The 27,204-nt window shown below is 36.5% G+C and overlaps 2 protein-coding genes across 5 annotated transcripts in view; one reads left to right on the forward strand and one right to left on the reverse strand.

The window, feature by feature from the left end:
- The window catches only part of PLEKHG7 (pleckstrin homology and RhoGEF domain containing G7), a 76,185-nt gene that overhangs the window by 46,636 nt on the left and 2,345 nt on the right, over positions 1-27,204 (forward strand). The window contains 5 exon segments of the mRNA XM_027108219.1: positions 5,125-5,204; positions 7,116-7,269; positions 12,459-12,556; positions 13,560-13,712; positions 23,673-23,805. Of these exon segments, the coding sequence (XP_026964020.1) occupies positions 5,125-5,204; positions 7,116-7,269; positions 12,459-12,556; positions 13,560-13,667 (440 nt within the window). The 3' untranslated portion in view covers positions 13,668-13,712; positions 23,673-23,805.
- The window catches only part of EEA1 (early endosome antigen 1), a 137,923-nt gene continuing 127,287 nt past the window's right edge, over positions 16,569-27,204 (reverse strand). The window contains exons 24-31 of one of the 4 annotated variants that reach the window (XM_027107179.1): positions 25,518-25,703; positions 24,387-24,518; positions 23,215-23,400; positions 22,071-22,309; positions 21,694-21,814; positions 21,035-21,133; positions 19,958-20,100; positions 16,569-19,083 (exon numbers count right to left, since the gene is read on the reverse strand). In XM_027107179.1, coding sequence (XP_026962980.1) covers positions 19,978-20,100; positions 21,035-21,133; positions 21,694-21,814; positions 22,071-22,309; positions 23,215-23,400; positions 24,387-24,518; positions 25,518-25,703 — 1,086 coding nt within the window. In that variant the 3' untranslated portion in view covers positions 16,569-19,083; positions 19,958-19,977. The other 3 variants (XM_027107178.1, XM_027107180.1, XM_027107181.1) reach the window with 3 other exon arrangements.

Here is a 27,204-nt window from a genome sequence, read left to right on the forward strand (position 1 = left end):
AAGGAGCAGACCTGCAGTCTAAGTCCAGAAGAGAGTCTGATGCTGGAGTACCCAGGAAAGGCTTCATGTGGTCCATGGGACTGGAGGCGGGCTTCGGGGGGATAGAAGGGTGTAGTTCAGTGAAAGGACAGGAGGTAGGACATCCCGGATGAAAAGCACAGCAAGAGAAAAGGCTTGGAGGCAGAAGCCACTTGAGAGAATAGGCTCACGGCAGGGTGGTTAGGAGGGAGATCCCCGAGGCTGCCTGCCAGCTTCCCTTCCCAGCTCAGCCTTTGCTGCCTGTGTAACCTGGGGCCACGTAACAGCAATCCCCCCATGCTGCAGTGTCCCCTCTTTGGTGTGAGGATTAAATGAGCTAATGGATGTATAAGCACTTGAAAGAACCATTGGCAGAGAGTCAGGGCTCAGTAAATATTATCAGAAAGGTCTACCCGACTGAAATGAGATTTGCATTCATTCATTGCTTCATTTCTTCACAAAATCTTGATTGAGCACCTGCAGTGTGTGAAGCCCTGTGGGATGTGAGTTTGCCTAAGATCTTTTGTGGGGTGCCAGGCAGTAATTCCTTACTCAGTACACACCTGTTGAGAACCTGCTCTCTTTTAGGGACAGCGCCAGATGTCAGCTTGGGACATAACCCCCGCAGGCAACTGCCAACTCGAAAGATAGACATGCCCAGCTTTTTACATCAAAGGGCTTTTTCATGCGTGTTTTCCTTCCAGTGACTTATGCAGAGAAGTTACATTTTATCCCATGTCACAGGGGAGACTCGGGGAGGTTGTCTGTCATGCTCAGGGTCCCTTGGCAAGCTAATGGCAGCATCCAGACCCAGGCCAGGCTGCCTCACCCTAGCAGGCTTCCAGAAACATAGCCACTGCCCTGAAAGCCAGAGGGACCCAGCCAGGACACTGCAGGCAACAGGAAGCCACTGAGCGCTCGGGGACGTGAGAGGCTTAAAAGGGTGCTGGAGAAAGAGCTATGGGAAGCAATGCCCAAAATGGCTAGAAGAGGAGACCAAAGCAGAGAGGCCAGCCTGAGGGTGTCACAGTGACGCAGGATGGGGTGGGAAGAGCCTGGGCCTGTGTTTCTCAACCATTCTCCACCTGTAGACCACTCCCCTCCCACTTTCGTTTGGAAAGATAACAATCTTACCCTTTCTTTTACAATTTCAAAACTAATTATATCATTGTGACAAAGCCAGATCCAACCAAAACCAAAAGTCATGAAGCAAGACACAGTTCTGTGTACAATCCTGTGCCTGTCCCTGCAAAACTGGCCTCCACCTGGAATCATCAGAGATTTTATTTCCCCTCTTCCCTCTATCTACCAAATTCCCAACTGTGAGACCCACCAGCCTATCCTAAAATGTTAGAAATGGGCTTGGATCAAAAAGGATAAATGTGAGAGCTATTTCAAAAGCAAAAATAGGAGAGCTTTACGATTGATAAAATGAAGAGGAAATGAGTCGAAGACCTTCAAGTGTGCTTATCTATCTACCTGAAAGGTTGGTAGATGACCCTGAGGGTGGCGGAGGGAGTGGGTCAGGGAGTCCGTTTTAGCGTTCAGGTGTGGACGTGATGGGAGGCCGTGTAGAGGCTGGATGAACATGACCATGAAAAATCTCTTGGTGAAAAGCCGTGTCAGATGTGTATTCACATAGCAAGTGGGATGGGGGTGCTTGTCATGGAAGCATGGGTGGGAGACTGGCCTAAGAAGGAGTCGTTATGGTTCAACCCAACTTTTCAGGAAAAGTTTCTTGTAGAGTCAGATGTGGTAGAATGGGGATGACCTACGTAACCATTACTAACACCAGGCTCCTGTCTGACAGCACATGCTGTCAGTCAGATTTCATCAGAGGGGGGTGTGTCATATAGTAGTGTCAAATCAAGTTTAAAGTCACTGGGACTTTGGCTCGGAGTTGGCATAGAGATATGGTGTCGGTGGGGGTAATAGTGTTAAAAGAAACAGGACATCATTTTGAATGGAAAAAGCATTGGACCAAGAATTAGGGGGTCTAGCCCCAACTGTGGGCTTTGGGGAAATTGTTTAAATTCTCTTAATCTCTTCTGTAAATGTTGATGATGATGATGGTGATAGTGATAACCATGACGATGGTATCTACCGCTTAATATGTTTCAAATTTCTTCTAGCCTTAAAAACTGTAGTGTTGAAATTAAGTGCATTTTCTCATTCCCAGAAGGTCCAAGTTTTTATAACTTCTGGAGCATAACCAGCTTCCCACTGGAATTCATGCCAGCACGCCCTTCACAAATGCATTACTCCCCACAGACTGGTATTTCTAAATAGAAAAAGAGGTAACGTTCAGACAAATAGGATGGCACAGCAGCTGTAGCACCTAGAGAACACACGTTGTTCAAGCTGCTGCAGAACTAGAATAAGTCAGTGATGCTGCTCTGTTCTCTAGCAGTGTGATGAAAACCCCACAGGCCAGACTCTTTGAGAAAAAATAAAGACCTAATCGAGTTAGAACTGCACACGTTTGTAAGTCTCAGATCTGGTTGTGTGGCACATAGCTTGAAACACCTGAGATAATAAATGTGCATACTCTAACTTTATGCCTACAGTCTTCCTCCTTAGTCGTCCTTTTTCATAATCCCATATTTACTTTAGCACTATCAGTTCTTGAATTTATCTTAAATCTTGTTTCTGTTTATTATGTATCTGCTCTCACTATAATTAAAGCTCTTTGAAGGAGAGATTTTGTCTTAATCATCGATGCATAGGAGGTGCTCAGTATTTGTTGACTGCTTGGTGGAAAACGAGGGCCTTAATAAACGGTAGCTAAAATAATCATCATTTCCTAGAATGAAGTCTAGGACATAGAAGATGCTCATACCTGTTTGTTAAAATACTTGAAGTTAGAAGGAGAAAACAAAGCTATTTCATTTTGACAATGATCATTCACCTAATCAGATAGGAGTGGCAGAGGGTGAGGAAAGCAGTATTTAACAGGTCTTAAAGGTCTAGCCCCATTCCTCACCCTATGTGTTAGTTAGGATATTAAGCCAGCTCTTGGAGACAGACGGGTTTATTTATCTCGCATGTAAAATTCTGAGCTATATGACAGCTTTACTCCATGAAGCCACAAGGGATCTGGGTTTCTTATGTCCTTTTGCTCTGCCATCCTAGAGACTGCTTTCTTCTGTGGCCCCAAGATGAGTCACCAGTGTGCCTACGTTCTAGCTCATATTCCATTGGTCAGAATTTAGTCACTTGGTCATATTTAGCTACAAGGAAAGCTGGGAGATGTAGTATTTATTCACAGTGAGCGTCTACCCACTAAAACTTGGAAATGTTATTACTACAAAAGAAGGGAAGAATGGTTTTTAAGGGACAACCAGCAGTCTTTGCTGCAGCCCAGTTTGCAAAAAGGAGTTTCTAGTAGTGATGGAAAACCTTAAAAAAAAACTATTCAAGGACAATTCAAGATTGAATAAAATATCTAATTTCTCTTCTATGTAAATACAGAAAGTATCTTTCCTCTAAACTTAGACTAAAAATGAATCCCAGATATTTTATTTATTAATTTAACCTTAGACGTCTTGTTTCCACAGGTAAATGTATATGAGAAAGAACTTCTAGAAAAATATAAATAAAATAGAATAATAAAAAATATTTACTGATTTTTCTTGTACTTTAAGTGCCTGTCACATCCCCCTCAAGGACTGCCTGTTCCTCTAAAATCATTTAAATTTAACCATTTCTTTTTTTTTCTGGTATGCTAATATAAATTACTATTTTGGGAACTTTTAGAAAGGGTAACCTTTGTCAGATTAATTTTAAATTAAAAATTAAATTTTTAATTTAAAAAATTTTAATTTTATTTTTTTAATTTAAAAATTTTATTTATTATTTTATACAGCAGGTTCTTATTAGTTATCAATTTTATACATATTAGTGTATATATGTCAATCCCAATCTCCCAATTCATCCAACCACTACCACCAGCGCCCTGCCACTTTCCCCCCTTGGTGACCGTACGTTTGTTCTCTACATCTGTGTCTCAATTTCTGCCCTGCAAACTGGTTCATCTGTACCGTTTTCCTAGGTTCCACATATATGCGTTAATATACGATATTTGTTTTTCTCTTTCTGACTTCACTAACCATTTCTTTTTCTAATTTCTAAGGGGTAGAGTTAAATTGAGAGGGGGATATCTCATTCTAATATTTTATTTCTCTTCTACGAGTATCCCCTTCTTAGGGAAAAGTAGAAAAGCCTGTTTGCCTTCAGTTATTATCAAAAGTGATATCAGAAATATATTTTTAAATATAAAGCTTCATGAAGATTATTTAACGCTTGTATAGACACATTGTAAAACTTAAGAAACAAATTGTTTTAGTGACTGTCTTAATCAGCTAGGGCTGCCATAACAAAATATCACAGACTGGGTGGCTTAAACAACAGACATTTATTTCTCACAGTTCTGGAGGCTGGAAGTTCAAGTCGAGTTGCCAGCTGATTCAGTTTCTGGTGAAAGCTTTCTTTCCAGCTTTCTCAGTGTCCACACGTGGCAGAGAGAGAGAGAGGGAGAGAGCATGCTCTGGGGATGACATTCACCCTGTCAGATCAGGGGTCCTCCCTTAAGCTTTCATTTAATCTTAATTATTTCCTTATTCCAAATACACAGTGGGGAGGGGGTAGGGCTTCCACATAGAATTTGGGGGAGATGCAATTCAGTCCACAGCTATGACAAAGTGCCTTTTTTTCTGGTAATGTATACCTTTGCCAATGACCACACAGATGAGTCAAGAGGCCAAAATGCTGGAGTTCTGTTAGTCAATAGATATGTCCTAGGCTTAGCTGAAACCACGACAGATATCATCCAGGTAACCTTAGATCCACATGAAATGCCTCACAAATACAATGTCTTTAAAGTTGGAAGGGTGGGCTCACATCAAGTCCCTGCCTTGGGGAGAAATCAGTTCAACCATAATGCAGTTTTCTGACCCACGTGATTGTAGCCCCCTGAGCTGCAAGCCTCGTGTGCCCTGATCCCCGGCCTGTGTTGTTTTCTAAGGGATTCTTTGATTTAAAAAGAAAGAAAAAAAAAAACTCTGCTTACTCTTTCCAGCCCCAATTTCATCTTCTTTCTTTCCTCAGAAAGCACAAGATTCCTAGATGTTTATCTGTTTCTCTTTGATGATTTCCTCTTAGTTACGAAAACTAAGCGCAACAAAAAGGTAAAATGCTGTTGTCTCTAAATAATTCTGCTAAATGAGTTTAGAAATATTTCTGAATAAGTTGAGTTAAAAAGAGAAAAGTTTCTTATACATCAGATCGGACTTTACCCTCTAAAAAATGGAGGCATTTTAAAATACTGGCTTTTTCCATCGTAGAGTGCTGGACTGAAAACAGTAACAAAAGCAAGTCCCATTTCTTAAGGATGTCAAAGGGTGTGTATATTTTTAGAATGACTTAGTCTGTATACTTTCGAGGAGAGTCCCAGAAGCCACAGGACTTTATGCCTGACCTGCCTCAGCAAATAAAATTAAGATACTTTTGTCCATATCCGCCTTTTCCTCATCCAAATTGACTATCACAACAAAAGCTGCCAGAGCAGGGGGCCTCTCTAAACCGTCTGCTGCCAAGTGCTGAGGTGATATCCACCACCCCTTCTCACGTTCTTCCTGAGAAATAATGCTTTGGGGGCTGCAGGTGGGAAGGAGCCCTGGTCTCTCAGTGTCTGCCTATAATTAAGAACTGCAGAAGCCAAACAAACGTACAGTTGGCATCACAGGAAAAAAACGAGTCACCAGGGGCTAGAGCCACAAAATCCCTTCTAAGAATAGGGATTTCTCCCTTAAGTATTAATGGTTACCATTACTGTTGTTACTCCCCGTTAAGCCATGGGTCTCATGGTCCACCAAAGGCTTTCTATCTAATGTCCCATTTCACAGTTTCCCTGACTGGTGTGTGTGAGTGCTTTCAGGAAGAGGCCTCCTCTACAGCCCTCAGACACCTGCCCTTAGAGATGGGAAGAGGATCTGCAGTATGTTTTTGGCTGTCGGAGATAACTAATGTTGTTCTAACCCACTCACTTCTTTACTAAACGACTAGCCTTACACAGATGTAAGATAATGAGACTAGATCTCTCAGATCTTTTAATAACCTAAGCTTTTAGATGGCATGTTGGTTAGTTGAGCTAAATAATTTAAGTGTCTTTAAGCAATAAAATAGACACCCATTAATCCGTGCATAGTTGATCAGTGGTTGAGGGGGGAATGGGTGTTGGAGAATACTAAGTCACAGTTTTGAAAGTTGGATGGCCTCTTATTTTCAGCTACCCAGGCTAGCATGTCTGACAGGCAAGCTCTGAAAAATCTCTGTCCCCTTCTAAAACCTGACGTTAAGCACCGCTTACCTTCTCTTTACATGATGGCACAACTCAGAGCCCATGAACTAGTGGCAGCCCATTATTGGCCATGTTATAAGATAATGTTCTGGTTTCATGCTTCACAACTTGATTCCAAAATAAGTAATGTTATCTGTTTAAAATTCCTCTTTAAATTCTTCCGTCTGCTAAATCTGAGAGAACCACCCGGAGAAGACACCAGGTTTCATTTTTTCTTTGGAAGAAGAAATAAGGAATGTTATCTGTTTTAAATTTCTCTTCACTATTTAATGCACAAATTACTTCACGTACATCCCAATCTCTGACACGCTTTTTTAAAAAATTCAGTATTTTATATATTCAAAACAATTTCAGTTATTTACGAATCATAGAGCATGGAATTTATTTATTTAGATTTTAGTATAAGGACCCCACGGACAGAGTTGGCCGACATGAGGCTTCTCTTGTTCAGTTAACTCAGTACCATAGAGGGATCTTCCCATTGATGTGATAATGATTTAAATGTTTCCCAGCTATGAAATTACCCTGTTATTTATTCAGGTAATTAAACCTGGGGATCAGAAACACTATGCTTTAAATCACTGTGTACTTTGGGAAATGCTTTTCGAGACCCAGAAAGAATAGTAAGCTGTATTTCAAGCAATTGTTTCTAAAAATCAGTTTGCTTAAGGATGTACCTGAAGTATGTGCATCAATATTCACTTCCTACTTATTGCATTATTTTTCTCCTTAATTTTAGAAACTTGGAGGCTCAGACCCGGGTTTAATGTGCCCTTCACTTATTCCTGAGCTACAAACAGCAATCAAAGAAGGTGGTTCATGTATGGTACTCGATCAGCCCATTCCACTAGACAGATTGGTTGTCAGAGGTCTCGATCCACTCCACATGTCAGGTATGTGTCTATTTTCATCATTCAGCTCATCTGTTTGCTTTCCCAGAGTTTTATGTTGGCCTTTTTTGGTAACAGGACATGAATCTAATTTAAATCTTCATGAAAGATAATACTGGGTTCCTGTGTAGCTAAATATCACTCACTCTACAGGCTACTTACGAAAAGAGTATTGGACTTGCTTCCAACGTTTGGATGACCCAGCTCTGCCACTTGCTAGCTGTGTGACCCTGTGTGAAGGTACTTAAATTTTCTAAGCCACAGATTCATCTTGGTAAAATCAGGATAGTATCTACCCCAGTGAGCTGTCATGAGAATTAAATGAAATAATGCAGGTAAAGCACTCAATAAATGATAGCTATTATTAGGATTGTTATTCTGTTAACCATTTTTAGTACTATTGCTGTTGTTAAAGCACTGGTAAACCATGACATACTATGCAAGCCTAAGATATTTTATTGCAATTGCTCTATAGAAAAATGCCAGAAATAAATATATAAATATGTACATGTACATACATATATACATCATGTGTATAGATCAGAAATGTATATTTTTATTTTTCAAGCATTTCCTGAGCGTCTCCTGTGAACCAGGCACTCTGTAAGTGCCCTGGAGTTACAAAGATGGAGCTCTCAGAGCAATGAAAGATCAATAAATCCTGTCAGGAAAGCCCTGGGCCTCGGAGGGACTTGAAGGACATTCTGGCCTACTCACAACTGGGTGGGTGGCAGCAGTGTTCAGAAGGAAGCATCCATCATTCTGTCTTGGGTACAGGCTCCTAGAAGACCAGCAAAGCCAGGCAGGAGTGGAGTGCCTTCCTGTCCCAAGGGAGGAGCAGGAAAAGAGGGAGCACCATCCATGTCCTGCAGTTCCCACTCCAGCAGCCAAGCCCAGAGCACCAGTCATTAGCACGGGACCTACTTGTACTCAGCAGAGCCACATTACACAGTGAATACACCAATGAATAATAATAATAGCAAAACTTCACATCATGAAGTTATGTAAGTTGTACATTTAAATGTTTAACTCGTGAATGGATGCAAACTCTCTCCCCAAGAGCAGCAGGGCTCCAATGAGGGGAAACCTGTATCCAGAACTAGAGCCTTCTGCCTCTTTTGTCTATTCTTTCTGTGTCTACTAAGATTTGCTGAAAAGCAACTGGGCAGCCCTTAAGGCCTCTTAGATCAGATTTGGCACAGACCAATCACTGTCACAGGCCAAAGTCTGCATAAACCAGAGAGCTTTCCCGAGCAAGCCTAAAAGGGGGCATCTCAGAGGAGCACAACCTTCTTACTACAGTGGCCATAGTTAGAAGACTCTGCCATGATAAATGGGTGTGAGTGGAGGAAGGTGTCAGATCCCCCAAGCAAGAGAGGGAAGCAGCATGGGCTCAGGTCAGCCACAGCCCTGCCAGCCAACTGGACTTTATGGGAAATCTGACATCACAGGATTCCCTTAGGAGATGCATGTTTTTTCTCCTGTATTCCTTTTTCTTTTTCTTTTTAAATAAAATCAATACCTTTTTAAAAACCATACTTCCACCATCTTTTGTTACTTTTTGACTTGTCACTACCATTTCATTTGTTTTTTAAATATTTTTCTCATTGCTCTGGTGGCTATTTTAACTGTTCAGACACAGTGCATGAGGTAGAATAGCTGTAGAGTGAGAGAGTGTAAAGTGTGAAAAAAGAAGAGATTGTGCTTTGGAGTGGCAGAGACCTAGTTTCAAATCCTGGCTATATTATTCACAAGCTGTGTGACCTTGGAAAAATTCACCTAATCTGTGCCCTCATTTGTAAGTGGGAATTAGTTGACTTTTTTTTTTTTTTAATTGAAGTATAGTGGATTTACAGTGTTCCAAGTATACAACAAAATGATTCAGTTATACATACATATATATTCTTTTTTAGATTCTTTTCCATTAGAGGTTATTACAAGATATTGAACTTAGTTCCCTGTGCTACACAGTAGGTCCTTGTTGTTTATTTTATATATAGTAGTGTGTACCTGTTAATCCTAAATTCCTAACTTATTCCTCCCCACCTTTTCCCTTTGGTAACCATAAATTTGTTTTCTATGTCTGAGTCTATTTCTGTTTTGTAAATAAGTTCATTTGTATCCCTTTTTTAAATTCCACATATAAGCGGTATCATATGATATTTGTATTTCTCTGTCAGACTTACTTCACTTTATATGATAATCTGTAGGTCCATCCATGTTGCTGTAAATGGCATTATTTCATTCTTTTTTACGGCCAATATTCCAGTGTGTGTGTGTGTGTGTGATGTGTGATGCGTGTATGTGTGTATATATATATACACATACGCACATACACGCATCACACATCACATCATCCTTATCCATTCATCTATCGATGGACATTTAGGTTGTTTCCATGTCTTGGCTACTGTAAATAGTGCTGCTGTGAACACTGGGGGTGCATGTAGCTTTTCAAATCATAGTTTTTGTCTTTTCCAGATATATGCCCAGAAGTAGGATTGCTGGATCATATGGTAATGCTATTTTTAGTTTTTTAATGAACATCCATACTGTTCTCCATAGTGGCTGCACCAGTTTACATTCCCACCAACAGTGTAAGAGGATTCCCTTTTCTCCACACCCTCTCCAGCTTATTATTTGTAGATATTTTGATAATGGCCATTCTGACCAGTGTGAGCTGGTATCTCATTGTAGTTTTTATTTGCATTTCTCTGATAATTTGTGATGTTGAGCATCTTTTCATGTGCCTGTAGCCATCTGTGTATCTTCTTTGGAGAAATGTCTATTTAGGTCTTCTGCCCATTTTTTGATGGGTTGTTTTATAAGTTCTTTGTATATTTTGGAAATGAATCCCTTGTCGGTCGCATCATTTGCAAATATTTTCTCCTATTCTGTAAGTTGTCTTTTTGTTTTATGGTTTCCTTTGCTGTTCAAAAGCTTTTAAGTTTAATTAGGTCCCATTTTTTTTATTTTTGCTTTTGTTTTCATTACTCTAGGAGATGGATCCAAAGAAATGTTGCTGCAATTTATGTCAGTGTCCTGCTTATGTTTTCCTCTAGGAGTTTTATAGTATCTGGTTTTACTTTTAGGTCTTTAATCCATTTTGAGTTTATTTTTGTGTATGGTGTTAGAGAACATTATAATTTCATTCTTTTACAATAGCTGTCCAGTTTACCCAGCACCACTTATTGAAGAGACAGTCTTTTCTCCATTGTATATTCTTGCCTCCTTTGTCGTAGGTTAATTGACCATAAGTGCTTGGGTTTATTTCTGGGCTTTCTATCCTGTTCCATTGATCTTTGTATCTGTTTTTGTGCTGCTACCATACTGTTTTGATTACTGCAGCTTTGCAGTATAGTCTGAAGTCAGGGAGTGTGATCCCAGCTCCATTCTTCTTTCTTAAGATTGTTTTGGCTATTTGGAGTTAGTTGACCTATCTTATACAGTTGCTGTGTGGTGTTAATGACACAAAAAGGAAAAAAATACATAGCACTGTGCCTAGTACATAGTAGGTGCTGAATAAATGATGTCAACTATTAATTGTTAATCATTATATTAGAACATCAGAGAGAAAAAAGCTATTCCTGACCATTTATTATCTCCTTATTTTATTTTCTAAGCCTAGCCATACCAGGTCCTTTTGTTTATTAAGTCCTTAGTAGCCATATTACAAACTAAACAGATGAGGGATACCTTAAATAATTGAGAACTACAGTTACAATTTTGAGGAACATGGAATCTGAAATCCAGCCAAGAACAACAACCTGATCTTTAAAGCCTCACTTACTATAGGGAATTTATAAAGAGAAAAATCAGGGAGTAAAACAAAAACAGCCAGATCTTTTTTCCAGAAAGTCATTTTAATAGGTTTAAGTCCTCTCACCCCAGAGAAGCTGGACAGAATTTCATGACCTTGACAGGCTTTGTTGTGGTAGAATTTAGGAATTATGAGGTTTAGTCTATTACAATCTGTAATAGTGAAGTAGTTCTTGCAGTTAAGAAAATAAAAGTCTCACATTTGCTTTGTTTCTGAAATGAGGCCCAACTTGCCTCAGTGAGTCTGAATTAAACCCACAAACTGGGCTTCCCTGGTGGCGCAGTGGTTGAGAGTCCGCCTGCCGATGCAGGCGACACGGGTTCGTGCCCCAGTTTGGGAAGATCTCACATGCCGCGGAGCGGCTAGGCCCGTGAGCCATGGCCGCTGGGCCTGCATGTCCGGAGCCTGTGCTCCGCAACGGGAGCCTGTGTACCGCAAAAACAAAACAAAACAAAACACAAACTTCAAGGAACAGAAATAATGACTGTGAGCAAGCATCAGCTTAATGGTCATCCAGGAAGAGTCAGTGTTCTCCTCCTCCTCTCTGAAGTACTTGTTTTGACCCAGAGCCAGCCCTGGTTTGGTTTTGTTTGTTCCTGAACATAAATTGACTGTAGAAAGAATGTATAGGCTGCAAAATTTTATTCCTGGTGCTGTATAAATAATTCAAGGAAGAAGCTTTCATTTTAAGAGCTCCAGCTGTATAAAAAGAGGAAAATCTGCTCTCCCAGTATCTCCTATCACTTCTTTAAGAGACCAGCTAGGAAATGACAGAATAGACTGTTTCTTTTCAAACACAGAAACCATGCCAACATTTTTTGTTTTGTTTTACATTTCACGTAATTTGGTGGATGTTGGATTTTATTTGAGTCCATTTTTTTGGCTTTTCTTGGACTGCTGTGAAGCATTCAGGTGGTTTTGTATTTTTGCTACATCTTAACTTGTTTAACTGTTGTTTTGATGTGACTTCCCTTTAAGTACAAAAATAAAACATTTTTAAAAGGAGTGGTGGAGGTCAAAGAAACAGTGATTGTATTATTTTTCATATTTGTATTATCTATATTTTACACACACAAAATCTACCTATTATGCTAAGCTTTTTCCTTGGGAAGGAACACATTTTCCATCACTTAAGCCATAAATGCATTTCCTCAGGCCCCAGAAGTCATTGGCTAAGGAAGAAAAGGTTTTCATATTTAAGTGGTCTCTCTTTGGACATAGCAGTAAAGTCTTGGTCTTGCAATCAGATTCTTTTTTAATCGACATAAACCTCCCACACTCATTAATAAACAAACAGAAATCCAGGTTCTTGTATTGAGGAACTGGATTTCATATTAAATGCTTTGGCTTTTTGTCTTTAATCTTTTTCTAGTCTTTGGGCTGAGAAACTCTTTCCTCATACAACATGAAAACAGCTATCAACAGTGTATAGCAGCATTCTTATTACAAGCCCAAACAGAAAACATCAAGGTATGTATTTCAATTTTGTAGGTTTTGATTCTTCAGACTTAAGGAAAAAAATCTCACCCCAAGCTCATTAAGGAACAGTGAATGGAAAGTTTTGTGTATTTTCCTCTCCTGCTTTGGGAAGGGGGGAGGTTGGAAGGAGGGGAAGGATATGAATATCTAGACCATACCAGGCTCAGAAACCTCAGAACTGACCATCTTCTTACATCCCCAGTGTGGACACAGCCTCCCTCATTTTTTCCTGTGGCAGAAGCTCAAGAGCTGCCTCTGACTTCTGGGAGGTCTGTAGGAAATGAGGGAAGAACTGCTTTGGATTGCGTGCTGGATTTTTAAGATGCTCCGATCAATTTCCAAAGCCCCAGTATGCACACAGTATGATGCCAGCTTAAGTGAGGGGCTCCTGCAGAAATGAACTGTGTCAAGTCTTCTTTTCACCCTTTGAAACTATGCTACTGTTTTTACAGCTATGGAGCTGAAGAGCAGCTGCCTATCTGACTCTGGTTTCTTTATCTTAGAAGTTTCCATTTTTGTCTTTCCCCTGGTAGGCTTTCATCAGGGCAGCAATGTGGCCAGACAATTAATGGAAGACTACATTATTTTCAAGGAGTCAGTTTCCTCCCTCAGTCTGTTTTTCAAGTTATGCCACTGATTAAGAACTTCTGTTTCTACACAAAGTGGAAATTCAAGAAATTCAGCTTTCAAACTACTTATATTCCCAGTATTCATCTTTGTAAGTAGTCGTCATTGACTATTATGGTTTCTTGATTCCTCACAATTGTTTATCCAGCTTGCATACCATATTCATCTAATCCATTTGCATTTTCATATGTGATTACAGGTATTTATGATATATTCGATTTAAGAAAGAAAATGGGAAACATAGGCAAATGTTTCATCAGTCTTCAGTTTTAAAGAGCAAGTCAACAAATACAAAGGAAAATATTAATCCAAATATGTGAGAAATTTAACATTTTCTTCTCTCTATATATTTTTTCTTTCTTAACAGAAAACATGGATTGCACAATTAACAGCAGCAATCTCTTGCTTCACCGAGAGTCAGGAAACCAAGATGATGTCCATATTCACTTTGCCTGCAGAATCCTCGGAAATTTAAGGACCCAAAACAAGTGGCACACCTTTTTACACGTTGGGGATTAAGGTATTCTTTCATTCAAACTTGTAACACTTACCTAGTGATGAGCTAAAAGAAAATGTGCATTTTAAAGAAGTTCCAGAATTTAAGCTAGGAAATTCCTCAGCGTAGAGTAATAATGGCTGCAACAAATTTGAACCAGAAGGAATTTCTTGGTAAGTGTATACATGCTGATATCCAGACTACGTTATAATGCTTCAGTCAGGCTTGCAAGAGGGGTGAGGGAAGTATGATGCTATTATAATTCGTAAAAGGTGAATGATCAGGTAAATGCAGTATCAGGAGGAAAACAATGCCCACTGCTTGCATCTGATATGAATTCTAGCATCTTACTTTGTGTGTATCTGTAATGAAACCAAGTTTCCTACATGACTTATAAATCAGCCTTACTGCTCTACAGTCCTACCTCATACAAAGCTTGATTGCTCTTTTAACATACTAAGCAATGAATAATAAGGTCTCCATCTTAGTAGCAGTTTTTAAATTCCTAGTCTCCAACAGTTTATTTATCTCAGGTATACTTTATATAACTCTTAACATGGAAGGAGAAAATCCCAAAGACTAAATTCCATTGTTTTAAGAAAGAAAAAGCAAATATCTGTTCCAGTTTCACCAGTTAACAGTTTTACTTGGGAAATTTCATAGAAATAGTAGGATATCTTTCTCTAAATCTCACTTTTTGAAGAACAGTGGAGTTTGTCATAAAACTTCTTTCTGGTTTTGAGAGTGTGTGTGTGTGTGTGTGTGTGTGTGTGTGTGTGTGTGTGTGTGTGTGTGTGTGTGTGTGTGTGTGTGTGTGTGTGTGAGAGAGAGAGAGAGAGAGAGAGAGAAAGGGGCACAGTACAGTTACTTCGTCTTATTTGGCAGGACTTGAAACATCATTAGAATTTCTTAAGAAAGAGAGCTTGAACTATTATCATGGTGGAATATACTATTAACTACATGTAAGGAACTAGTTCTTATAGTCAGATTATATCAAAAGGAAATCCACAGATTTCAATTTCAGACATGGTACCTTTTGCAGTTTCCAAAATGGAAGTAGTAAATTTATCAACTTGGACTGCAAGACAAATTATACCTTAACTGATCTCCTTAAGCTGGAGAATGGGATAGGAAGGATGATGCTTGGGGAAGTCACATGCACAGTTAATTCTTTGAGAAAAATGTGATTTCACCATGTAAACCAGGCAGTATAGACAAGTGCAGCATAACAGTTATTTTCAAGGGCCAAGCACCATTAGAATGGAGGGTCACAGCCCATGTATAATAATGTCATATTTATTAGGAGTAAGTGAAAATGAAAGGAAAATCAGGAAGGCAGTAACTATGGTCAAAGCCTAAGAATAAATGAGAAAAAAAAGGCAAAGTACAGGAGAACAAATTTCAAGTGAGTTCTTAGAGATGAAAAATATGTACTTTTTTAGAAAAAAGTTAACAATTTCTTGCAAGGATTTCTAGATATCAGCCAACTTAGGAAAAGGGCAATGGACTAGGTGATCTCCCAAGATTCCTTTTAGTCTGAGTCCAGTAAACATATATTTGTTTATATGTATAAAACTATTTTCTCCCTTAAATCTCATTAAAGGAAGAAAAAGACTGACTAAATTAACATGTAAATTTAATTAGTTAAGATGTAAAACAGCTTTTACAAAGAAATATTAGCACTTCTGTGTTCACTGCAGCACTAGTCACAATAGCCAAGATATGGAAAAAACCTTAATGTTCACCAACAGATGAGTGGATAAAGAAACTCTGGTACGTACATACAATGGAATTCTATTCAGCCTTGAAAAAGAAGGAACTTCTGCAATATGAAACAACATAGATGAACCTTGAGGACATTATGCTAAGGGAAATAAGTCAGTCACAGAAAGACAAATACTGCATGATTCCACTTATATGAGATTTCTAAAATACTCAAATTCATAGAATCAAAAAGAGTGGAATGGTAGTTGCCAGAGGCTGGGGGTAGGGGGAAATGGGGAGTTACTAATCAATGGGCATAAAGTTTCAGTTAAGCAAAATGAGTAAGCTCGGGAGATCTGCTGTACTGTACACTTTTACAAGAGTTGTCAAGAGGGTAGATCTCATGTTAACTGTTCTTACCACAATAAGATAAAACTTAAAAGAATATACTATGTATTTAAAGTGAAATTCTATAAAGCTCACAAAAGAGCATATCTAATATATAATATATTAAGTGCTTGAGGATATACATGTTATTGTCTTCAGAGGGAAACACAGAGTAAAATGAAAAATCCCTTCTGGAACTTTGGTTCCCAGGGGAAAAAAAAAAATCAGTAAAAAGCAATGGTACATTGAGCCTTTAAATGGTCACCTGGGTATTAAATGTACAATGAAAGAAGAGATTAATATTGTTTAATATTTTTTAGTTTTGTTATTTTTCTCAATAATGAATGAAATGAAAAGGGGCTGTCTCGAGCAAAATAGCATTAGTAATTTCTCTTGAAATATGAACTTAATTACTATTCTTAGTTGAACATTAAAGCACACCCATTGTGAGGTTGGGCTTGACATATATATATACACTATTAATACTATCTATAAAATAGATAACTGAGAACCTACTGTATAGCACAGGGAACTCTATTCAGTGCTCTGTGGTGACCTAAATGGGAAGAAAATCCAAAAAGGGATATATGTATACGTATAGCTGATTCACTTTGCTGTACACTAGAAACTAACACAACATTGTAAAGCAACTATACTCCAATAAAAATTAATTTAAAATAATAAAGCACACCCATTGTCTATATCCAAGTGCAAAGTTCTAAATCTGTAAATAAATTAATGTAAAATGGCTAATTTTTTAAATAGACAAAATAATTTAGTCACAGAATATACTAGAAATTATTTTTTAATATCTTTAGCATATTTTTTAAAAAAGCAACAATTCAATAAAGGATTCTTCCATTGTTCTTTATACAGATTCAAATGTTATATAATTTATCAGTTACATTTATAATCAATAACCTTCCACTCACTGAGTTTAGAAACCACAGTATTTACTGAGCTAAACTCTCTCACAAATAAGGCACAACTACATGATCACAAGTAGTAAACAACACAATGAATCCAAAAACTAAACAAAATATTCATGCAAAAGTATCTACAGAAGTTTTGAATATATGATCCAGTTCAAGAAGTACAGAATGTCATATACATAACTGCATCATGTTACAGTAAATTCACTACTTCTACAGGGAGAGGACCTAGCTATTTCCAATTCTGCTTTATACAATTTTACATAAATTTAGTAAGTTTATGCACAGTATTCACATTTGCAACAATAACTGATCATTAAAATTCAGGCAAAGGGCAATTAAGACAATAATGTGTGGTACATTATATAATTACAGAATACCATTCATCAAGCTCTTGTCTAGGAATACTAAATTGATGGCACGTTTAAATTTTGTGGATCAAATCATCCATGGTTTCATAGCCAAAGTGCATTTAAAAAAAACTGCTGTAGTCAAATAGGTCATGAATATCAAAATATATGATCATAATTTGCTTTCCACTTAAAAGCTAAACATCTTTATGCAAATGCAAGGTTAAAAAAAAGTGGCTTTTAAGTTCCCAAAACTATAAAATAATCATAAAGCCTCTTCAAGAGAGATGGGGAACTAACAAATTTGGCAGTTACTATGTAACACTACTATGAAGAAACTATTAAACTAGCTAATTCCACATTAAGAGGTAGTTGAACAAAATTACACACTGCATTGAGGTTGTTGTGTTTGTTTCCCTCTTTTCTTCAAAATAAACAAATCCTATACCAGCAGCTTTGTCTTCTTTCTACTAAAAATTCTGTAGGTGTAGGTGTAGTTTATTGTACACTAACCCAGCAAGACTTGATTTTAACTCACATTTCTGTGCTTGGGTTTAGAATTTACTAACAGGTGATGCCAATAGGCTTTGCATTAGAGCTGGGACTCCATACGTGCCAGCTCTAAATCACTGACAAATAGTACCAGCAGACATCTAAAATGTCGAACCAGTAAGCACTCAGAAGATGACTTTTTAATTAAAAGAATCAGAAAACCCTTTAATTTTTGTTTCCAAAACACCTTATTGGTGAGATTAATAGCAAAATATTGTTTCATTTCTAAATATAATAGCCTAATTATTTGGGGCCTAGGAAGTGAGATTAGCTAGATGAAGAGTAGAAAATCACTCAAATACATATGGTTATATTTGTTGTCCCCACAATTTTTTATGAATATGTGGGTGGGGGGACAAGACAGGGATAGGCCTTCAGTGCACCCAACTGGGAGATGAGTGAACAAATATTCTAAGCCAGAAGAATTCCCGTGAAGTTTCATATCATAAAAAAATAATAACAATAGTGCTGTGAATGTTTTTCCAACATGCTTATTAATTTACTTATAAGTACAGAATTAAGACTATTTGAAAGAATTTATATGAAAATGCATAAATAATTTTAGCTCAATTTTTATTATCCAACTTATTTTTAATAAAGATCCACTGTATTTCTTCATTCTATACGCTCAAGGATATATGTTTATTTGAGTCCAGGGACTCAATCAGGGTCCTTAGTAGCTACTGACAACAGAGTTTACTTAAATGGGTTTTTTAAATAATTAAATGAATATATGGCAATCTCTTTGTTTGTATACATTATAGGAAGAGCATAAACATAATTTCAGCATGATATTTGAAAGCAAGTGTACATTATAAACTATGTATTATAAATGAAATATTAGCTCCCATCCTTCCCTATTACCAAATGATTGCACTGAATGAATATATAGCTTTACTTTCTTCAGAGTAATAAACCAATATTAATGAGTTCTCTCTTCAGATGTTCTCCAATTTTCCAAATTAATAAGACTGATAAAGTTCAATTCCATTGTTCAGCATCCAAATAAGCTAATTTTTAATTACCCTCAATTTGCCAGTCTGTTTCAGTTCTAGTTATAATTTGGGGATTCCTAAATACATCTGTTTTTGGCGATACTCTATTATCCAACTGTTATTTCAAGGTAATTTCATAGCATTATTTTTGCAGAGTAAACAGATACACAGTTGATATGGAACCCCAAATTCAGAACCTTTTAAAATTTAAGTCAAATTTAAAACTTAAAAAATTTCTTCCCTATTAGGTAAGAAGAGAATATAAAGCAGAAAATATAAAGCAGAATATTTAATGTCTCCTTACCATTTTGTATTTGTTTTCACAGATAAGACTATAGCAATATCAGTTACTAGCTTTAAGATGCAAAATCTATAAAACAATTACAGTGAAGCTGAGCTATGCTTGAGAAGGTTAAACCAAATTACCTTGAAAAAACAGATCCATTAAAAAAGCAAATTCAGATTCTTGAAGATGCTGGAGAGACAAAATGAGGATATAAAATGAAGGCTAATCTCAGACGACTTCCCACTTAAACAGAGAATACAAGCATTATACAACTTCTATTATTCACCTTCCAACTGGGGATGAGGGTGGGAAGTTTTGTAGGATTCTTAAGACTACGTGGGAGTTTAAAAATGAGATAGAAAAAGACAAAAAGAAAAATTAACCCTGATCTTTAAAATACAACCCGAGGATAACCATAAAATAATTTTCCAGAGGTTTTCATAAAATCCACCCAAGAGAATTTAATCAGTATTGTTAAAATAAAAACCATGTTTGAATTCATAGTTAATATTTAAATATAATCTGTATTTGGAACACTTGAGTAGTAAATTTGTAACATAACAATGCAACTGAGCTATGGACCTGTGTATAAGGGAAAAAAAGCTTTATAGTTCTATGCATTTCACAATGAGAATATTTAATATAATGTGTTATTGTGCAACACAGCTGATATGGTAACATCACCCATGTACATTTCTTGATACTAAATGTGGGAGAAAGAAGTAAGCTATGGAAGTGCATTCATGTCATTTCTGAACAATGAAATTATATTTAAAAAAATACATTGCTATTTTCCGTCCAAAATTCATTTCCATCCAAAATTTATTTACATTTCATTGGCTACTTCTAAACTTGGCATGAAAGCTATTCCAGGGTAAATGGAAAAAAGTAATGAAAGATGGGCTCGAGTCTCACAAAAATAGAAGAGTTTTACTTGATAACATTCCAAAATATATGAATTCTAATTTGGTTTAGTATTGCAACCACTGTCCAAACCGAATAGTAGTAGTCCAAGATATCTATTAAGTGTATTATTAAAAATCTAATGTTAGTGTAATATTACTCTGAAGTTGTGATAACCCATTATCCTTGCAAGTCATTGAAACATGCATCACAGACACGAACAGGCTTCTTGGAAGAAGGAGTTAAGGCATTTTTGGCTGAACACTCAGCACAGAAGATATTTCCACATTGTCTGCAGTGATGCTGTAAATGACAAAAATTAAACATTTTTAAGCATAAAAACTACCAAAAGTATTATGAGACTACAAGAATACAGCAAACTTCACTGTGAAGGTATACTAACTTTCAAGTGATTAGCATTTAATAATATAAAATCTCAGTATGTCGATTTAATCCCTTAGTTAATTGGAATGCTTCCTATTTAATCAGATGCTGTACTAAACATTTAATATGGAATTTATCTTGGAATTCTCAGAAGAACCTTAGGAGGCATTTTAATGCCTTAATAAAGTGCTTAATAAAGCACTTCTATCAGGTGAAAATTATTCCTATTTACAAAATGTTTCAGGCATAATTTCTTCAATAGGAATATAAACTTGAAACATCACATAATGGCATTATTTAAAATGATTTTTTTTTTTTTTTTTTTTTTTTTTTTGCGGTTCGTGTGCTTCTCACTGTTGTGGCCTCTCCCGTTGCGGAGCACAGGCTCCGGACGCTTAGGCTCAGCGGCCATGGCTCATGGGCCCAGCCACTCCGCGGTATGTGGGATCTTCCCGGACCGGGGCACGAACCCATGTCCCCTGCATTGGCAGGCGGACTCTCAACCACTGCGCCACCAGGGAAGCCCTAAAATGATTTTTTTATCTCTGCTTTTTTTCCTTTAAGAGAACCCTATGATGACTAAAACATGAGTTTAATACTGATGCACTGGTTCAGAAAATGATTATCCAAGAGAGTAACTCAGTAGGAAGGTAATAACTGAATTTAAAACTAAAATAGAAACACACTAACCAGAAACAAGATTTCATGAAACTTAATTCTATGTAGTTGTAAATTAAAGTTAATAAATGGCAAAACTTTTAAAATCTGTCAAATGCAGGACAATTTCGATGGTTAAAACATTGTCACTGAGAAATAAAATCAAGAACCACAGCAATATAACAAAACCATTTACCCGTCTCACGGTTACTGAAAAGCCTTTCCCACAGGCCATACAGTTTTGTACTTCATTGTCTTCAGCCCACTTTCTATTCAACGCTTGTGTATGTTTGATCTATTCAAAAAAAAAATACATTATAATGTTCAGTGCTGTAAAGAATGATAATTTCTAAGTTGGTGGCCAAGTTTTAAAATGGATAAAATTTTAAAAATCAGAAATACTTTGGTCAACTCCCATTATCAAAAGTTGTTACATAATTAAGTCTGAATGACAATAAATAAATAAAGCAAAGCAAGTTTTATACCTCAAAGGCATTGGTAATTTCTAACCTTTGGTGATTTCCCATTCATTCTAACCCTAAGGATCAATCCTTCCTTGGAACTCTGAGCATATAATCAGATCACTTCTTTATCACATAGCAACTCATTCATTCCTTTGTGCTCTTCCCAATAATGACAATTCATGAATGATGTGGCTCTCTAATCATTGGGGTCTCAGATAAGTTCTTTAAATCTTATATTTAATTACCTGTAACACCCGCAATACTGCTACACAGGCAGTAGCCATTCAAAAGTATTATTAAATATGAGATTTTTTTTAAATGCTGAAAATATGCTTTTCACTAAGAGGTAAATTCTAGACTAAAAAACTGCCTCATACACCAGGTGACTCACTTGAAGGGACTGATTCTCTCTGCCCAGTTCCTGCACTGCTGCAGTTGTATTATCCAGCTTTCTTTGCAATTCTAGTACTTTGGTTTGAAGCTTTTCTATTTCACCTTCTCCTTTAAGACACCTGAAATAGATTGCAAAAACAATTCATTTTTAAAAAATCATTAAAGACCCTCTCTGAACACAGATAATGAACTACTTTAGTAACTTTAAACATAATACATTAATTTCAACTCTGTTGTAAGGGTTAATTTTTAAATGGCTACTTAAATACCTGCAGGAGCACTTTTCTCAAGACTTCTATTTTTTTAAATGTGGAGTACAACAACCTTTTTATCACTTAGCATGGAAATAAACTAATTTTAATAGACATCAACCACCTTTCTAGTAGAGCCCTCCTTTCATCTTGATTATTTTGAACCGTTGCTTCCAATACTGCAATTTCACCCCGTAAGTCGTCCGTCTGTTTCTCAAGCTCACTGACTCTCCGTTGACTGGACTGCCACTCCTTCTTTATGGTGCCCAAGTTTTCATTTAATGCTGTAATCTGCATGGTAAGTTTAGTCTCATTTTCTTCATGCTGCTTCATTCCTACTTCTTTTTCTTTTATTTCGGAAAGCTGAGAAAAGGAAAAACAGTGGGTAAAAAACCTATTACAAAAGTAGTGCAAAATTTAAGTTAGTTGCTGAACTTTAAATATTGGCAACATAAATAATAACTTCTTCAGGGAAGAAGGCACTGATAAAACTGATTCCACAAACATCTGTGTAGTTTGAACTGACAATGGTCATAACATTGAAATGGTGGTCAGCAAGCCTCTTATAAGATCAAACTAAAGTAAAGCAATTTGAGATTTTCCTTTTTTCCACTAGAACAGGGGAAGAACACATAGTTAGGGATAGCAAGGTGCCCTGGAGATAGAGCTGGCATTTTCTTATGTCTCAAATTCCAAATGCATCCTTTTGTCTCTATCAACCTGCCAAAAAAACAGAACTTCAAATCACTGTGTGAACTTGAAATTGCAGTTCTTCAATGAAAACATTCAGCAGTCAATTTATCTGGGGATATCTGGACTTAATTCAACAGAGGAAAGCCAGATGCTTCCCATTTGGCATGCACAAGTTAGGGAAGGAAAAGTAGACTTTGGTCATTGTAATTCCAAACTGAAGTTTCCGTTCCCCCTTATCAACATTCAGTTTGACCAAACAAATGAGTTTAACATGATTAGCATTCATGCCATTTACCTCAATCTACATAGTTATAGGTTTGTTTGTTTTTCTGGCACTAAAAGTGCCCCCCCATCATGTTTTATTGAATTTTCACTTATATAAACCAAAATATAATCACAGAATAAAATATTTCCAATCACATGTCAGCTATTTAGACAAATCAGATCTCTTGTCTTAAATCAAAAATTAAATGTTAGGTGAGCATTTGAATCATAATTTTTAAGTAGAAAAACCCTCTCTTACTGGATTAATTTACAAAATCAATTAAAAAACACACCTCCCACCACTAACTTACCAGTTTAGCTTCCTTCTCCATAAATTCTTTCTTCAGCTCATCTTCTTCCTTTTTCATCTGCTCTTTTAGCATTTGCTGGGCTTTCTTCTCCTGTTCAAGGGTTGCCTTTAGGGAATCTACTTTCCCTTGAAGCTCTAATTTCTGCTGAATCAAAAGCTGTTTGGCATCCTTGAGATTTGTTACCTCCTATGAGAAAGTGAGGCCAAAATAAACCATCCTTTATAGTAAAAAAAAAAATGTAGCTGAAATTTATGCAACTTATTACAATATAAACAAAGAGTTTTAGCCTCTTACAAGAGTCTTAAAGTTCAGTATTTCAAACAGTTGATTAAAAAGGTGAAATATTATGTACTTCCTCCTCAACAATCATTTAAATTCAAGTGATGCTTTGCATGCATATGTTTTGATTAAATTATGTGAAAATTTTTCTACACCTTATTTTCCCTTTCTTCATTTAGGAAGCATTTATTGGTTCAACATTTAGGCATCACACACTGTGTCACGTTCTAGGGATATATATATAAAGATGAATTATATACATTCCCTGCTTTAAGGAAGTCACAGTCTGGAAGAACATAATGACATAAAGAGGTAAGTAATTATAAAGCAAAATGGCAAGTATACTGATAGACATAAGAGGTATTATGAGAGCACTCAAGGGAAAATCCAACCTTTCTCTAAGAAAATGACATTTTACAAACACTTTACAAAGCAAATTATAAGCAGTTAATTTTTTCAGGTGGCATGCCAGTCATGCTAATGATAGGAAAAATGTTCTAAACAACAGATTATTAAAGGATTTTAGGAAGAAAAACGATTAAAAAACAATCCCTTAAAATCTTAATTCTAAACTCTTACATATTTTGAAGTTTACTATCTGTAAGCATAACGGATAGCTCTGTCGATTATCACCTCAATAAAATCTAAACTTTTAGGGTTACTTTGCTTTATTCAGTAATTTGAAAACAAAGGTAACATAATTTCAATATGTGTATAGATATTATGCAACACGAGCACTGTGAGAGCGAGAGTATTTGTCAAAAAACAGCAAAACAATGTGCCTGGCACATAGTATGTCCTTAAATAAATAAATAAAATAAATATATATACACAAATCTTTTTAACAACACTAATACAACACAAAAGGAAAAACAATGATTATCTTCACATACCTTTATGCTTTCTTGCTTGTGAGACTTGAGTTCTTCACTCAATTTAGCAATTTCTTTTTCTTGTCTACACTTAATTTCCTCTATCTCTGCCAATTTACATTTTTCATTTACTAGTTCTTTTTCTTTCAGTGACTATAGAAAAAATGATTTATTAAAAAAGTTTTAAAGTAAATACTTAAAATGTAACAAAAATGACTGCTACTATTTATGACTGTCTCTGCCCCTTCCACCTTAGTTAACTTGAGCAAATTATTTACCTTCTCTTGCCTCTGTGTCCTTATTTATACAATATGAACAAAAAGATCATTATAAGGATTAAATAGTTACAGTAACTATTAAAATTAATAGTGCCTGGCTAAAGTTTAGCTAAAACTACCATCTTATGCTTATTATCATCATCACTATCTTTATATAGGGCGCCTAGGGAGTAGGAGTATATATTATCTAATCTCTATGCCAGGTAGCTCTTTTTAATCATTTTATAGGTAAAGGAACAAAGACTTAGAGCAGTTAAATAAGCTATTAAAAGTAGAACCATAAAACTAAAACAAGATCTGCCTGATCTAAAACCCTTGTAATTAAAGGCCTCTAAACTATAGTTCTGTCAGAATTTTCTAACCTTGAGGCACAAATCATAAATTTCATGCCAGCCTCACCAGCACCATCACTACAAAAACATCCACCAATTTTTAAAAATAATTCAGAGGTAATTCCCTGGCGGTCCAGTGGTTAGAACTCTGTGCTCTCACTGGCAAGGGCCTGGGTTTGATCCTTGGTCAGAGCACTAAGATCCCACAAGCCACACAGTGCAGCAAAAAATAAAAAAACACATAATTCAGGAACTGCACAAATAAAATATACCAAGAACTTCAGGAACTGTACACTTCAGAATAATATCAGCTGATGGAAATATAAAATTTCAATTATGAAACCAAAAACTGTTTCCTAGAATTTGAATTTCTCATTCATATAAAATTTTAACTGATCTTTAAACGTACTGGTCATAATACAATGCTTTCAACTTTATAACTTAGCATCATTTATATAAAATACACCCCTACTTACCTTTAGAAAAAGCTGGTTCTTAATTTTAAATACTAAGATTCTAGATTTAGTCAGAAAATAAAATACCTTTTCTTTCTGTATATCCTGTAGTGCTTTACTCTGCTCCTTCAATTGCTGTTCTTTCTTTGCTAAATCTTGCTCCAAAGTAGCCTTGGTGGTCTTCAGTTCTTGAATCAATTTATTTTGGTTTCCAATTTGATTTCTATTTGAAATCAAGTCCTCCTGTGCTAGAGAAAGCTTCTCTTCTACAGACTTATAAAAACAATTTCCCCAAATTATTATGTCATTTTTTGGCAAATTTCAACAGAAACATAATAGTTAACAGTTATACATAAGTTATGCATAGCATAGTGGAAAGTAATATACTTTAAAAAGATAGTAAATGGGCAGAAGACCTAAACAGACATTTCTCCAAAGATATACAGATTGCCAATAAACACATGAAAGGATGCTCAACACCACTAATCATTAGAGAAATGCAAATCAGAACTACAATGAGGTATCACCTCACACCAGTCAGAATGGCCATCATCATAAAATCTACAAACAATAAATGCTGGAGAGGGTGTGGAGAAAAGGGAACCCCCTTGCACTGTTGGTGGGAATGTAAATTGATACAGCCACTATGGAGAACAGTATGGAGGTCCTTAAAAAAACAGAACTACCATATGACCCAGCAATCCCACTACTGGGCATATACCCTGAGAAAACCATAATTCAAAAAGAGACATGTACCACAATGTTCATTGCAAGACTGTTTAGGATAGCCAGGACATGGAAGCAACCTAAGTGTCCATCGACAGATGAATGGATAAAGAAGATGTGGTACATATATACAATGGAGTATTACTCAGCCATAAAAAGAAACAAAATTGAGTTATTAGTGAGGTGGATGGACCTAGAGTCTGTCATACAAAGTGAAGTCAAAAAGAGAAAAACAAATACCGTATGCTAACACATATATATGGCATCTAAAAAAAATAGTTCTGATGAACCTAGGGGCAGGACAGGAATAAAGACGCAGACATAGAGAATGGACTTGAGGATATGGGGAGGGGGAAGGGTAAGCTGGGACAAAGTGAGAGAGTGGCATGGACATATATACACTACCAAATGTAAAATTGATAGTTAGTGGGAAGCAGCCACATAGCACAGGGAGATCAGGTCGGTGCTTTGTGACCACCTAGTGGGGGGGATAGGGAGGGTGGGAGGGAGACGCAAGAGGGAGGAGATATGGGGATATATGTATAGCTGATTCACTTTGTTATACAGCAGAAACTAACACAACATTGTAAAGCAATTATAACTCCAATAAAGATGTTAAAAAAGTTAAATTAAAAAAAATAGTATGTTATGCCCTTCAGTAAGATGATGTAAAAGAGAAAGAATGCTAGATAACTAACTCTCTTGCCTATGCAAAATACTTGTAGTATTTTCCGTAGGCAAGTATAAAATAATAAAACGGAAGCAATTCCAAAGCTTTAGAAATAATCTGTATTTACTAGCTAAGTGATACGAAGAATATCAAATAAGTAGGAACCATATCAAACACACTCAGAGAACATATACATAATGAGAAGATATGGGGAGACATGGGAAGAAAGCAATTTAAAAAGATAGTTAAACGTGACATATATGCATACATGTTTTGTAGGATCTATGATGGCCCTTGACACGCTAAAAGGTTTATTTAATAAATAGAAAGGGATTTTTGTCTTGGGGGAAAAAATGTATTTCTAATCTGCCAACCTGA

This window comes from Aethalodelphis obliquidens, unplaced genomic scaffold, assembly GCF_003676395.1.
Source record: "Aethalodelphis obliquidens isolate GAN/ISIS:26980383/991018 unplaced genomic scaffold, ASM367639v1 scaffold8, whole genome shotgun sequence".
In the NCBI taxonomy this organism is placed as follows: Eukaryota; Metazoa; Chordata; class Mammalia; order Artiodactyla; family Delphinidae; genus Aethalodelphis; species Aethalodelphis obliquidens.